Source organism: Talpa occidentalis, unplaced genomic scaffold, assembly GCF_014898055.3.
Source record: "Talpa occidentalis isolate TD23 unplaced genomic scaffold, MPIMG_talOcc4v2.1 talOcc4.5, whole genome shotgun sequence".
Lineage (NCBI taxonomy): Eukaryota > Metazoa > Chordata > Mammalia > Eulipotyphla > Talpidae > Talpa > Talpa occidentalis.
In genome coordinates this window covers 57,219,171-57,232,881 of record NW_023604861.1, presented here as the reverse complement: position 1 = coordinate 57,232,881, position 13,711 = coordinate 57,219,171, and the positions used below count along the sequence as shown (strand labels likewise).

The 13,711-nt window shown below is 40.5% G+C and overlaps 1 protein-coding gene across 1 annotated transcript in view; it reads right to left on the bottom strand.

The window, feature by feature from the left end:
• NEK5 (NIMA related kinase 5) overlaps positions 1–13,711 on the bottom strand; it is a 57,623-nt gene that overhangs the window by 6,676 nt on the left and 37,236 nt on the right. The window contains exons 17-22 of the mRNA XM_037527250.2: positions 10,075–10,155; positions 9,786–9,854; positions 7,594–7,720; positions 6,569–6,694; positions 4,848–4,985; positions 378–504 (exon numbers count right to left, since the gene is read on the bottom strand). Coding sequence (XP_037383147.1) covers positions 378–504; positions 4,848–4,985; positions 6,569–6,694; positions 7,594–7,720; positions 9,786–9,854; positions 10,075–10,155 — 668 coding nt within the window. The remainder of the gene's footprint in view (positions 1–377; positions 505–4,847; positions 4,986–6,568; positions 6,695–7,593; positions 7,721–9,785; positions 9,855–10,074; positions 10,156–13,711) is intronic.

Below are 13,711 nucleotides of genomic sequence, written 5' to 3'. Positions count from 1 at the left end.
ACAAAAAGATAAAAATCATATAACCATATAAATAGATACAGAAAAGCATTTAATAAGATTCAACAAACATTTGTAATAAAAACCCTCAAAAAAATGGGAATAGATGGATCATACCTCAACATAATAAGGGCCATTTACAAAATTGCACAGACAACATCATACTCAATGGTGAAAGACTGAAAGCATTTCCTCTAAGATATGGTACAAGACTAGGATGTCCACTATATAGGATTATGTTGGAAGTCTTAGATAGAGCATTCAGGCAAGAGGAAGATATAAAAGAAGTTCAAGCTGTACGGTGTAAGTTCAAGTTCAAGCTGTAAGTTCAAGTTCTATGTACGGTGCATCATTCAGACATCTGGATATGACTGACTTACGTGTCATCATCGTCGTCGTCATCATCCGATGATCTTGGTTCTAATTGTTCCTCATCCGCCTCAGTGCCAGAAGCCATTTCCATCATCCTCTCATCTTCTTTAGGAAGCCATTTTTTAACAGTTCCCACTATTAAGAAATTGACAGAGAAAAATTAAAGCACCTTTGTCTAGATACCTGAGGAGGGACATATACCAAAATCTTATAGTGCAGCAAACACAATGCTAAAAATTGATAAAAATAAATAAATTCATGAGACAATCGAGGGATTCTGAATTACTTTTTGAGTCACTGATGTCTGTTATTTTTTATGTGGTAAAAACATGTAACAAACTTACCTTCTTAACAATTTTTAGGTGTACAGGATAGTATTAACTACATGCACACTAGATTTCTAAAACTTTTTTCCTTTTGTATGACTGAAACTCTACCCCCATTGAACAATTCCCCTTTACTCTTCCCATCTGCTCCTGGAAACCACCATTCTACTTTCTGGTTTTGGGTCTGACTGCTTTAGATATTCATATCTAAATTTGCGGACTTGGGCCTCCCTGGTGGCACAAGAGGTTAAGCACAGCACTGTGAAGCTATCCACAGCCTCTCCAGCATGAGTCTGATCCCCTGGCCCGCCAAGGAGCTACCCACATGGTGCAGCAGACCTCTCCTGTCTCGCCTGCTGCTCCCCTCAGCAGTGTGTTTCGTCAGTCTGCCTGTTCTGTTCCCCACCCTGTCTCTGGTGAATCCTCTCACTGCCCCACACCTCTGGCCTGTATCCCAGTTCTTGTATACATAAATAAATCTGTTTAAAAATAAGAAATTATTTTAACAAGGAGGCTTAGAAAGAGGTGTTTTCCTCCAAAGGTAGAATGAAAAGCCAAGGGTGGCTTTCTTTTTGTAAACTGTTACATGATGGTTGGTATATACACCTACACACAGAAATTTCACCACACTGTAATGAAATATTTACCCATTTCTAACCACTATGTTTCATCCTAAACCATATTATTTCCTAAAATGCATTATAAATAAACCAGTAAGAGTGACATCTCTCATATATGACGTGGTTTGGCTAACTAAAAGCAACTTTAGTGCTCCATGTGGTGTGGGAATCTGATTGTTTTTGCTTTCCCCTTTTTTTTTAAGATTTATTTTTTATTTATACAAGAGCTGGGATACAGGCCAGGCGTGCGAGAGGGTGAAAGGATTCACCAGAGACAGAGCAGGGAACAGAACAGGCAGACTGACTGAAATACACTGCTGAGGGGAGCAGCAGGCGAGACAGGAGAGGTCTGCCACGCCATGTGGGATTCTTGGCAGCTGGCCAGGATCAAACCCATGCTGCAGAGGCTGCGGACAGCTTCACAGTGGGCGCTCAACCAGGGAGGCCCTGCTTTCCCATTTTAAGAAGAAAATATTCGGAGGCTCTTATTTTTGTTTAACAGGATAGGAGAAAAAAATGAATGGCTAACTATAGAAATGTAAATCAGCTGTTACTGGGATGTGCAACTATGATGTTACCAAGGCAACCATGTGACCTGAAAACATATATAAGAAAAATGGGGGTTATCTTCCCACCAAGGATTCCCTTGGAGTAGTTAAACCATCACAAAATCACTGACCCGAATTAATTATACTCAGGAAACAAAAAAACACTTGTCCTCATTTAGAGTGTAGCTTCTACTAGTAAGTTTCATTTAAAAGAATTTTATAAAGTCTTGCTATGTAAAACTTTTAAAATCAGGACAAATTAAACATGTACTTGATAAAGCCTCAGTTTTTAATGGAATTTAGAGCTGGAAACATCAATGCAATTTATCACCAAGGAGTTAGAGATTTAAGCTAAAGACTGATGAAGGATGTATAAATGCTAATGTATAATAAGTATCCTTCAAAAGCCTTTATAAATTATGTCTGTTATACCTGTAGTCAAATTATTAAAATTTATAGATGTAGTAGGTCTTTATGAAGTCTCTATACAGGTGTGAGAATTATTTTTAAGTCTAATTTCCCTATCCAACTTGATACTACACAAATATTAGCAATCACAGCCCCTGTACAAAGTAACAGAAAAAAATGTGCTATGGCCGCATGCTTATTCACAGGCTGTAGCCACCTCGTAAGTTTCAGACCTCTGCCAAGCACAGTGATCAAGACCTAAGCTTATAGCCTAGTGAGGAACAATATAAATCAAGAAATTAAAGTGAAATTTATCTTTATGGTTAGAAAATTATAGTATCTTTGTATGATATTAAGCAGGGAAGCCACAGTAGAGGAATACAAAGGAAACACACCAAGCTGTTTGCTCAGTCATGTAAAATAGTGGCTCCCTAACAGTGGTACACGGGCATTAAGTGGTTTGAGATCCAGGTTTTTCATAACCTTCACAAAAATTCACAATAAACACACGACTGCATCCTTTTTATCACTGGAATTTAACTGATAAATATAAAAATGAAACTTTTTCATTTCACAAATGAACAATTTTATTTAACAAATATCTCTCTGGTAGTTTAGAGGGAAAGTAGGGGCAGAAGAATAACTGCCAGTAAACCATAGTGACAGAGAGTGAAATCGTATTACCAAAATAAGTTGATCTTATTTTGGTATAAGGAGGGAGGCAAGCATTCTAAGCCAGAGGAGGAGACAAGCCAGCCTCTGTGGTGTTGGGATGGACCAGGTTGGGAGGGGCATCTGACCTTTAAGGTGCTTAAAGGCTGCCAAGAGTCTGCATTTTATCCTGAAGGTAAGGGGGGAATCTTTTGCAGGATTTTAAGATGAGAAGAGAATCAATTCATTCTAGGAGGATTATCAGGCAAGGAGTTGTAGGGAGGAGCTGAAGAAGAAAAGATGACCAGGGTTAGGGTGTCAGGGTTGCTGCAGGGAGGGGAAAGAGGCAGTGAAGCCAACAACAGTTAGAGACTGAAAGAGCTGAGAGAGGCTGGAGTGGGAGGAGAAAGCAGTGCCCACAGCAAAAGAAAGTATCTGCACTTTGTTTTGAATGCCATCTTTGGCGGCAAGTTCTATTTCTTTCTCACTTGTTAAATAAACTGCACAGACATGCTTAATGTGAAACTGTCCAGGTGAAAATATAGTAAGCTTATGAAGTAATTAATTTAACATAATATGTCAAAAGAAGATTTTCTATGAATCCAAGAATCACAGGTACAAATGCAAGAAAAGACAGGACCACCAGTCTCCACCTTGGTGTCGTGAAAGGTGGATGCCATCCCTCCTATGTGGCCTGGGTCCTAGCCCTTGGCTTCCAGGTCAAACCAGACTTCCCCAACCTTCTCCTGCAGCCTCCAGCCCCATTCTTAGAGACAGTGCTTTTAGTCCAGAATAGAAAAAAAGGGAGCAGACAGTTCCACTGCAGCTTGTGGTCTGAAGGTACCAGAAAGAGAGCCTCAAAGGCAATTTTCCCTCCCTGCACTCCATGCTCCCTCCTACTTCCTTGTCTCCTTGTGCTCACTCTCTCTTTCTTTCCCAACCCCCTTAAGTTTTAAACAATAGTCTGTCCAGTGTCCAGTAATAATACCAAGGACTTCACATATTCAGGAACGACTTCTAGATTTTAGTCAAACTCGTTTCTCCATCTCCAACACAAGCCTGTATGTCGGAAAGTCCTTCCCACCTGAAATGTTCTTTCTTCTTGTATCAACAAAATCTTGTACATTCTTTAAGACTCACCTTCACAATATTTCACAAAGACTGTGAAGTCTGGGCTTCCATAACTGGCAGACCTGGTCTTACCCAGGTACCACTCTAGCATACTCCTTTAGCGTTATATATAGATTCGTATTGTTCTTTAATTTTGTAAGCATTTTTTCAGCCTCTATTAATAACTAGATTGTATCTATGTCTCTTTGTACCCTCAACCTCTCATTGCTGCAACATTAGGTCCCTACCCTCACACCTGTCCAGGTAATCTGCCTGCTACAGTGGCTGTTCTTGTAGCAGTTCACACCTGTGTACCTGATCCATCAATCACATAACAATAACAAAATAGCCACTGTGAAATGAATTCCTTCAAATGTAAAACACGATGCTTGTTTTCCATTCCACTAAAGTAAGCACAATCTTACTAAAACATTAATCTCGCTTTAAAAATGGAGACAAAAAAAGAAAACTATATTATGATGTATTTTTTGTCCATAAGATAGTGATTTGAGTCTAATGAACAGCTCTCAGAAGTAAACTGACTGTCCAATAGAACTAAGCAATACTAGTTCATTATCTACAAAGCCACTAGTGTTACTTCACTTTTCATCAGCTGTCAAGTGGCCACATTAATGGAAATTACGCACCCCCTTCTCTGAAGTTGAAATCTTGTTAATGGCATTTTGGAATAGACTACATTTCCAATGTTCTCTCAAGGCCAAAGATACTGTTATCCCATTTCTGCATTTACAAATCTTAGACAAAATTCCCTGGGGGTGGGGGGTGGTAATTTTTTTTAAAAATAAACTACATACCAAATTCTCCTTGGTTGGCAGAAAATGAACTAGTTGTTAGATGTGCTGCAGCCAAAACACTCATTAAGGTTTCTGGTGCTTCATGCCGCCACTGTTTCCTATTTTCTGGAACGCCTCCGATCACTATCACTTGGCCATCTGAAAAGGAGAGTGTTACCAAAAAGAAAAGCCTACTTCATTTGGGATTTTATAAAATCACAGAATGTTAGAACTTTGGAAGTAACCTAATCACTTAATTTATTAGTCAGGAAATACATATACAACGTTTATTGAGTTTCCATGTAATTAATGGGCAGGAGAGTCATTTTTTTGCTTTATAAAGCAAAACTAATTGTTTTTGATATGTTAAAATTTCTGTTCTGTTTGATAATTTAAGATTAGGCTTCTCCTCTTATTCTATTATTGGCTTAGAATGGATTAAACTTCATTACTTTTGCAAGTCCTTCCTTGTGTATTTGGTAACCTCAGTATTTTATAATTGTATAAATACAAGTCAATTCACACACTTATAATTACTAGATTTGAGATATACTTACATATTTCAATTTAAAACACAGTATAAATGTTAGCTATCCCCTAGTCCCATGTTATCAAGAGGAGCACAGGAATTAAGTAATAAAAATCTTCACCACTAGGCCTCCCCTGGTGGTGCAGTGGTTGAGCGCTGGGCTGCGAAGCTGTCTGCAGCCTCTGCAGCGCCGGTTCAATCCCCAGCCACCAGCGAGGGTCCCACATGGCGCACAGACCCCTCCTGCCGCGCCCGCTGTTCCCCTCAGCAGTGTACTTCATCGGTATGCCTGTCCTGTTCCCCACTCTGGCTATGGTGAATTCTCTCAACCTCCCGAGCTTCTGACTGTACCCAGTGCTTGTATAAATAAATAAAAAATAATAAAATAAATAAAGCAAAGAAATTTAAAAACAAAAATCTTCACCACTTCTAACACTCAGTGGTCGCTGTGAATCTCTTCTAAGAGGAGAAGCTATGCCTGAAGCTCAAATGTAAACAAAGGAATTTAGTTTGAAAATATCACATCCTAACCATTCCTAATATTTAAATAGCGCATTGGTTTACGAAGTAATTTTATATGCATTTTGCGCTGTTAACACTCTAAATCTTGTGGGATAGCTGTTATTTTATTTATTTATGTATACAAGAACTGGGGTATAGGACACAGGTGTGGGAGGTGAGAGGATTCACCAGAGACAGAGTGGGGAGAAGAACAGGAGGATTTACTGAAATACACTGCTGAGAGGTGCAGCAGGCAAGACAGGAGAGGTCTGCTGTGCCTTGTGCGTTAGCTCCCTGGCGGGGATCAAACTCCTGCTGCAGTGGTGATAGCACTGAGACTTAGCCCCTAGGACACCAGGGAGGCCCGGGATAACTGTTATTTTAATTTCAATTTTATTGGGGAAAAAAATCCTTCAAGAAATTTCAGGAAGTTAGTGTGCTAGCATGGGAAGGCAAATCAAGTTGACTGCCCTTCCTTGGACCCTTTGCCCTCACTTAGAGGAAAGAAGGATTCTGGATCTTTCCTCCTGTACTTTCCCATAGCTGGGGTGCTCAGTTTTCTGGGATAATTAGTGGGCCTTCTCTGGAGGTAGGGGAGAAATGAAAACAATGCCTGATATTTGATAGCAAGTCCCTAGAGAGAGTCCTGAAAAGTGATACAACACAGCTGCATTGACGGCCCTTGCTGAGGACCGTTTTGATGCGGACTCACCCTCAGGCTTGGTGGTGCAGGTGGAAGTGACTTCAGACTCTGCCATCATCCGCAGCAGAGTCTGAGGAGCTCTGGCTTCCCACTGTCTTCTGTTTTCTGCAGCTGCAGCCTCCTGAATGAACAATTCTGTAAGAAAATAACGTAAGAAAAATAACTTAAGTGTGACTAGCTACACTAAACAGTTTCTTAGGAAACTTCACAGGCAGTCCATCACTGGCCCATTCACAACCAGAGAAGTCACCACCCTCATACTAACATAGATTGCGCCACAGGGAGGTAAAGGGAAAGAAAAAATGAAGAGAATAGCATTTATTAAACATCTAATATGGTCAAGTACTTTCTATATCAAATTTAACCTTAGTTCTCGTAATAATCCTGCGTGGTTGTTCCTCAAAGGAAATTGAGATTCAGGGCATTTTTAGCCCATTGTGGAAAGTCACACAACCAGAAAGCGGAAGCACCAGGTGGGACTCAAGCCAAGTCTGTCTCCAAAGCCCACGCATATCCTATCACACCGCATCGCTGAGAGATGACAGAGCCCTAACCTAGTGGCAGAGGGAATGAAGGGGGAGGAAGTCTCTAGAGACATCCCAGAACAGAAACCACCTTGGGCAGGAACTGTCAGCCTGGTGATGTGTTGCCCAAATAAAGCATCACGTGGGAGGAGGTACTCGCAGGTTGGATTGTACATGTGCTAAGTTTGAGATGCTTTGGGTCTTGGCCATGTTGCTTTATAGAAGATAATGAGAAAACAGCTGGGTGTGGAGCTTGTGGCTGCAAGAAGCTGAAGCCGAGGGAGCTGGTGAAACTGCTCAAGGAGACAGTGTTGAGAAAGCAAGGAGGCTGGGTGCCGGGGAGTGCTGGCATCATGGCATGGGCACAGGGGGGAGCAGAGAACTGGGTCCCCGTCCAGCTCTGGGAGGCAGGGGGACACATGACAGTGGAGCATCAGGAGACGAGAGAGGATAGAGCATGAAACAATCTTGAACGACCTGCCTCATCTACAGATTTCAAGGGACACATACCTGCTTCTGGGCGACAGAGTTTTTCAAATGCTTTGTCTGTATAATCTTCATGGTCCTTAATACGTTTAGATTCCTTAAACTTCTTGCCATCCTCAAAGGTCAAAGTTTCATTTAGCATATCCACTGCCTAAGGCAATTCCACAATGTTTCATGAGAAAACGCCGTATTTTGAAAATAAATATTAAAAACAATGCAGTGTGTTCCCAGTAATGACTTTTACCAAGATACATGTATATATTCAACATATATTAAATAAATTAATAGAGTTTAAAAACTAGAACTATGTTCAAACATGTTCTAAACTATGTTCAAGATAGAAACAGTTTTCATTTCTTCTCCTTGCTCATCATAATGGCAATTTAATTTTATTCAGACTTCCCGTCTTCAGTATTATTGTACTTGAGTTCCATTCTGCAGAACTCTCAAGGTAATGTCATCCACAGCCTGTTTGAAGTATACAGCCTTCCTAAGTGGGCCCCTGAAACTGCTCCTAATGTCCCATAAGCCATACTAAAAAAGATCACTCTGCTTCAAGCAAATCAAAGCACAGAATAATAAAGGATAACTACTCTGGTAGATAATTTTTTGACTCTATTCTTTTATTCTAGGAGGCCAGCTTCACTGATGCCCTATGGACACCCTGCTCCTCAGGGGTCGACACAGAAATGGGTCACCAAATTTGCTCCTTTCTAATGCAGCTCCAGGGGCTATTATCACTTTTCCCCATTTAATGAAGGAAGTCTTTATGCAGTAAGATGCTAGCAAAATCTGAAAGACAGGCAGAGCACAGGATTTGGGGGGGGGCAGTAAAAATACTCTGTATAGTACTGTAAAGATGGACACACATCATTATGCATTTGTCCAAACCGATAAAATGTACATCAGGAGTGAACTCTAAAGTACACTATGAGCCTGGCTGATATTAAGGTGTCAAATGTAACAAATGTCCCACTCTGGTGGGGAGTGTTGATGGTGGAGAGGTTATCATGGTGGAGAGGTTATCACCTGTAGGAGCAGGGCATCTATGAGAAATCTCCATACTTTCCACTCAATCTTGGTATGAACCTAAAGCTGCTATCAAACATGCAGTCTATTAAAAAACACAACTAGTCATTCACCACACACATCAAAAGGATTGGAAAGAAATGATAACATTAAATTATTTTAAATTAATAAAGAATATAAAAGAAATTGAGTATTAGCTCTGATATAGAATATATACACACATATATACGTATATATACACACTCATACTTAGCTTTTGGTACTTTTAAAGGTAAACTCAGAGAAAGTGAAATGGAGACACAAATAGGCTCATTTTTGGTATTTGTTAGCAGGTCTGGAAAAAAGTGGGTAGAGAAAAGATGCCGAACTCAGTGATAAAATGAAGCTTGAGTGGACAGTGCTAGTGTGTTCACTGCTGTGTCAATGAGAGCCCAACTGCCTGAGATTTATGAAAGGCCAGTGCAAAGTTATAAATAAATAAAACCTAAAATTATAAAATATGCATAGTTTTAGGGAAACTGCTCCATTTTCTTAAATATGTATATTGGTTGCTGACTATTATGGTCTCCTATTTTAATTTGGCTATGGTAAAAAGTTATATTATGAGAAAAATAGTTCCTCATATAAAATAGTTTCTTATAAAAAAAAGTAAATCTGATTGGAATAGTCTATCTAAGGGACTAATTTCAAGTAAAAAACATAGAGTGGGAGCATTAAAAGTATTTTGGGGGCCTCCCCGGTGGCGCAGCGGTTGAGCGCTGCGTTGCGAAGCTGCCTGCGGCCTCTGTGGCGCCAGTTCGATCCCCGGCTGCTCCCCGGCCACCGGAGGAGGGTCCCACATGGCGCGCAGACCTCTCCTGCCGCCCGCTGCTCCCCTCAGCAGTGTGCTTCAGTCCTTCTGCCTGCTCTGCTCCCCACTCTGACTCTGGTGAATTCTCTCAACCTCCCGCACTTCTGACTGTACCCAGTGCATGTATAAACCAAAAAACAAACAAATAAATAAATAAAACATGCCTCTATTAAAAAAAAAAAAGTATTTTGGGAACACTCAGTTGAACACCAGAGATCCTTCTAAAATGTTTGAAGAAAACTCTCCTTAGCCCCTGTGCAAAAATTTCATGAAACAAGCTATTAAGACACTCATTTTTCTCATGCCACGTAATGGAAATATATACTTAATGGCATACCTTTTCCTCTTGGATGGTGTTTTCATCAGAAATGCAGTTGTCTAAATTAATTTCAAACTTTACCCCTCTCTTGAAGAAATCAAGAAAAAAGTCTTAGTTTAGCAATCCAATAAATTTACAACCCCCTATTTGACATTACAGATACTGAAAGTCACCAGTTTAACATTAACAAAATAAGGCAATTCCATAAAATAGTAGGGAGGAAAGTCCTATAGGTAACCCAGATTGTAAGGTGGGGACTACCAGCCAAGCTTTTAATATGAAACCAAAAGACAAAAATGTTTATTACCTTAGCTTTATATTTCTGTTCTGGAATTACACTTTCCTTTATGTTCTGAAGTCTAATCTGTTTCAAGTCTCTTTCAATATCCTGAAAGTTTAGAGAAAAATGAAAATCTATCATTTAATATTGATCAATCAGACTGTTATATTTTAACAACCCCTGGATCAAATAATGTTTGACTTCTGGATTGAATGCATGATTACTTTGAGAATAAAAATGTGCCTTTGTAAAGGATAGCTAACGATAATTCACTGAAATCTTGGGCACAGTGTCCATTAACTTAGAATAGTAATACATTTAACACTGAGATCACAATGGGTAAAAGTTTATAATGTAACAACACTTATCACTCAATATAACCTAATCTAATTCAAGAATGTGATTCTGACTACAGGATCATTCCCTTAAGGAATGAGGAACACAGGAAAAGTGCACAGCTCTTGAGAACATAAAGGAAGGCGTGGACTTTAAAAACTGATGGGCAATTGAGGAAGAGAAGGCTGTAAATGCAGATGACATATGTGGAAGGAATTGCGGAGAGGTGAACTTCAGCACTGAGCTTACTCAGGTGTCAGTCCTGGGCCCTCTGTCTCCACTTCCTCAATAGAAGATGGTCTCAGTCATCCCTACGGATTTAAATGCCATCTTCACGCAATGACTCTTAACCATGTACCTTCAGGCTTGCTCTCTCCCCCTCTGCGGTGAGACACAATATATATTCAACTGCCTACTTGGCATCATCTTCACTTTAATATTCATTCCACAAATTCATATTGAGCAGCCACTGAGGGCCAGATGCTGTCCTACAAGTGTACTCACACTGTGATTGTGACCAAAAGGTCCCTGCTGACATGGAACTTCTATTTACTTCTATTTACAATTCCTTCCACACATGTCATCTGCATTTAGGTAACAACAGAGTTAAACGAATGACATAATTTCAGAAAGTGCTAAGTGCTATGAAAGAAATAAAATAGGACAATAGCATGGAAAATGATAGAAGTTGAGAGTAATACAGATTTATTTGGCATTTGACTTAAGCCCTGCAATGATGTGGACCTTGGCAGAGCCAGTTGGGAAAAGAGTGTTCCACACAGTGGCTGCAGCAGGAGGAAGGCCCAAAAGCAGGTAAGCAATCGCTCAGATTTTCTTTAACTCAACATGTCCAACGTGGAACTCTGAATTGTTCCTCCTCTGAATTTTGCTCCCCACTCTTCTCCCATCCTCTATACCGCGTCTAAGTAAATGGCATTTTCATCCCTTCCAAGCCAGAAATTTAGGAGTCTCCTTAATAGATGCAGCTATAGATAGAGGTTTCCCTCATATCCAAAGTAGAGTATTCCTATTTGGTATGATTTGGTAAGTGGTTTGGGGTCTGGGAATGCTCAAAAATGATTCCGTAGAAATAATTATGAGACAGGAAGGGTCCCAGGACAAGAACAGGACAGGATTCAGGGAAAAGAATTTTGCTGTTCCATGGGTTGGTAAACAAGAGGTTAAAAAACCTTACGACTCCAGGTCCAGACACCTGCTGCCATCAATTTCCTTGGCTCATTGTTGCTTTTTACCATTTCTGAGCTACCATTCTAGAGCTTATCAAGTTGGCAGCTATGGGAAGAAAAGGGTGCTACAGATCCGAAGAAAAGAGGCACAGACCTTGAGACCAGACTGGTTCACACTGGAGCTGCTGGGGGCACCCAGCCCCCACAGATGGTCATCGTGGAGATGGTTACCAGCCCTGCACAACCCCCGCGCTGCTGCTGCTGGGGCCCACCGCTAGCAACAATAAGTGGACTTTAGCCAAGTCTACTCTCCTTGCCTTCTCAGCCAAGAACATTTAATTCCTTTGTTCTCAAACCCCATTCCTAAAACCTATATAGATCCCAAGCCCCGGTAACTCACAGAGCCACTCATGCCGAGAAAGGTCTCCCCAGAACTCTCTGTCTTGCTCTTTTGCTGATGTCACCCTCACTCTTTGCCTCACCTATGCCTGTGGAGACCTCTTTTCAGCCTGGACCAGAAGGTCTCAAGAGCTCTTTCCTCAGTTTGGGAGCAGGACCCTTAGTTCCATTCCTCTGACTCCTGGCAGGTGGGCCGTGGACAGCGGCTGGTTCACTCCCAGCTTATCTGCCTGTGTTGTCAGTGGGATCAGATTGAGTGCCCCTGGGCCTGCTCCCAGGGCAGGGGACAATAACAATGTTCCCAAACCCCAAAAATAACCTACCAAATCATACCATAGGAGCACTCTACTTTCAAGTAGCAGAAGAAACCTATATGGAGATAGAGGAAGAGATAGACATCAATATTGTGTGGAGATGTGTGTGTGTATATATATATATATATATATATATATACAATTTCCTTGGCTCATTGTTTCTTTTTACCATTTCTGAGCTGCCTTTCCACAGCTTATCAAGTTGGCAGCTACAGGAAGAAAAGGGTGCTATACACCAGACAAGAAGAGGCACAGACCTGAGACCAGACTGGTCTGGTCACACACACATATATTTTTGTAATGCTTTCTTCTCTCCACCATCTTATATTAGGTAACTATCATCTCCCCCTTAGAATTAATTACTGCCTCTTCTGTATTACCACAATCTCTGGATGTTCTTCACATATGGCACATGTCAGTTTGAATCATTATTAGTTGTTTGCCCTGCAACCTTGGGAAGGGTGTTTTTCTTCCTTGCAATATTATGAACTCTGAAACAAGATTGTGACTTATGTCTCACTTATATTTGTGAGGCTGGTTGTGTACTCTGGTTGTTACAATTGTAGAAGAAGTGTCATATTGCTTTTTTGTTCTTAAAATGACATGCACATCAAAGACATCTTTACAGACACATCACCCAAAGCAGTGATAGTGAAGGCAAAGATAAACAGCTGGGACTACATCAAATTAAAGAGCTTCTGCACAGCAAAAGAGACAATAACAAAAACAAAGAGAAACCCCACAGACTGGGAGAACATTTTTGCACACAACACTAATGATAAAGGACTGATCACAAAAATCTACAAAGAGCTGATGAGACTCAACAAAAACAAAGAAAATAATCCAGTCAAAAAATGGGCAGAAGAGCTAAAAAGAAACTTCTCTGAAGAGGAAACACAAATGGCCAACAGGCATATGAAAAAATGTTCAACATCACTTGTAATCAGGGAAATGCAAATCAAAACTATAATGAGATACCATCTTACACCAGTGAGAATGGCACATATTAAAAAAAACTAGCAACAACAAATGTTGCTGAGGTTGTGGAGAAAAAGGAACTCTCCTGCACTGTTGGTGGGAGTGCAAACTGGTCCAACCACTATGGAGAGCTGTGTGGAGATTTCTGGACCTACTAAACATAGAGCTTCCATATGATGCAGCAATTCCACTCCTAGGTATTTACCCAAAGGACAGAAACAGTAATTCCAAAGGGCACCTGCACCCCTATGTTTATAGCAGCACTATTTACAATAGCTAAGATATGGAAACAACCCAAATGCCCAAAAATAGATGACTGGATCAAGAAGATGTGGTACATAAAATATTAAAAAAAAATTATCTTAAACTCCCAAGCCTCATCCTTCCCACTGGGTAGAAAATTCAACCTCCATCCACTGTGAAACTCCAGCATCAAATCCTGTGAAAGTC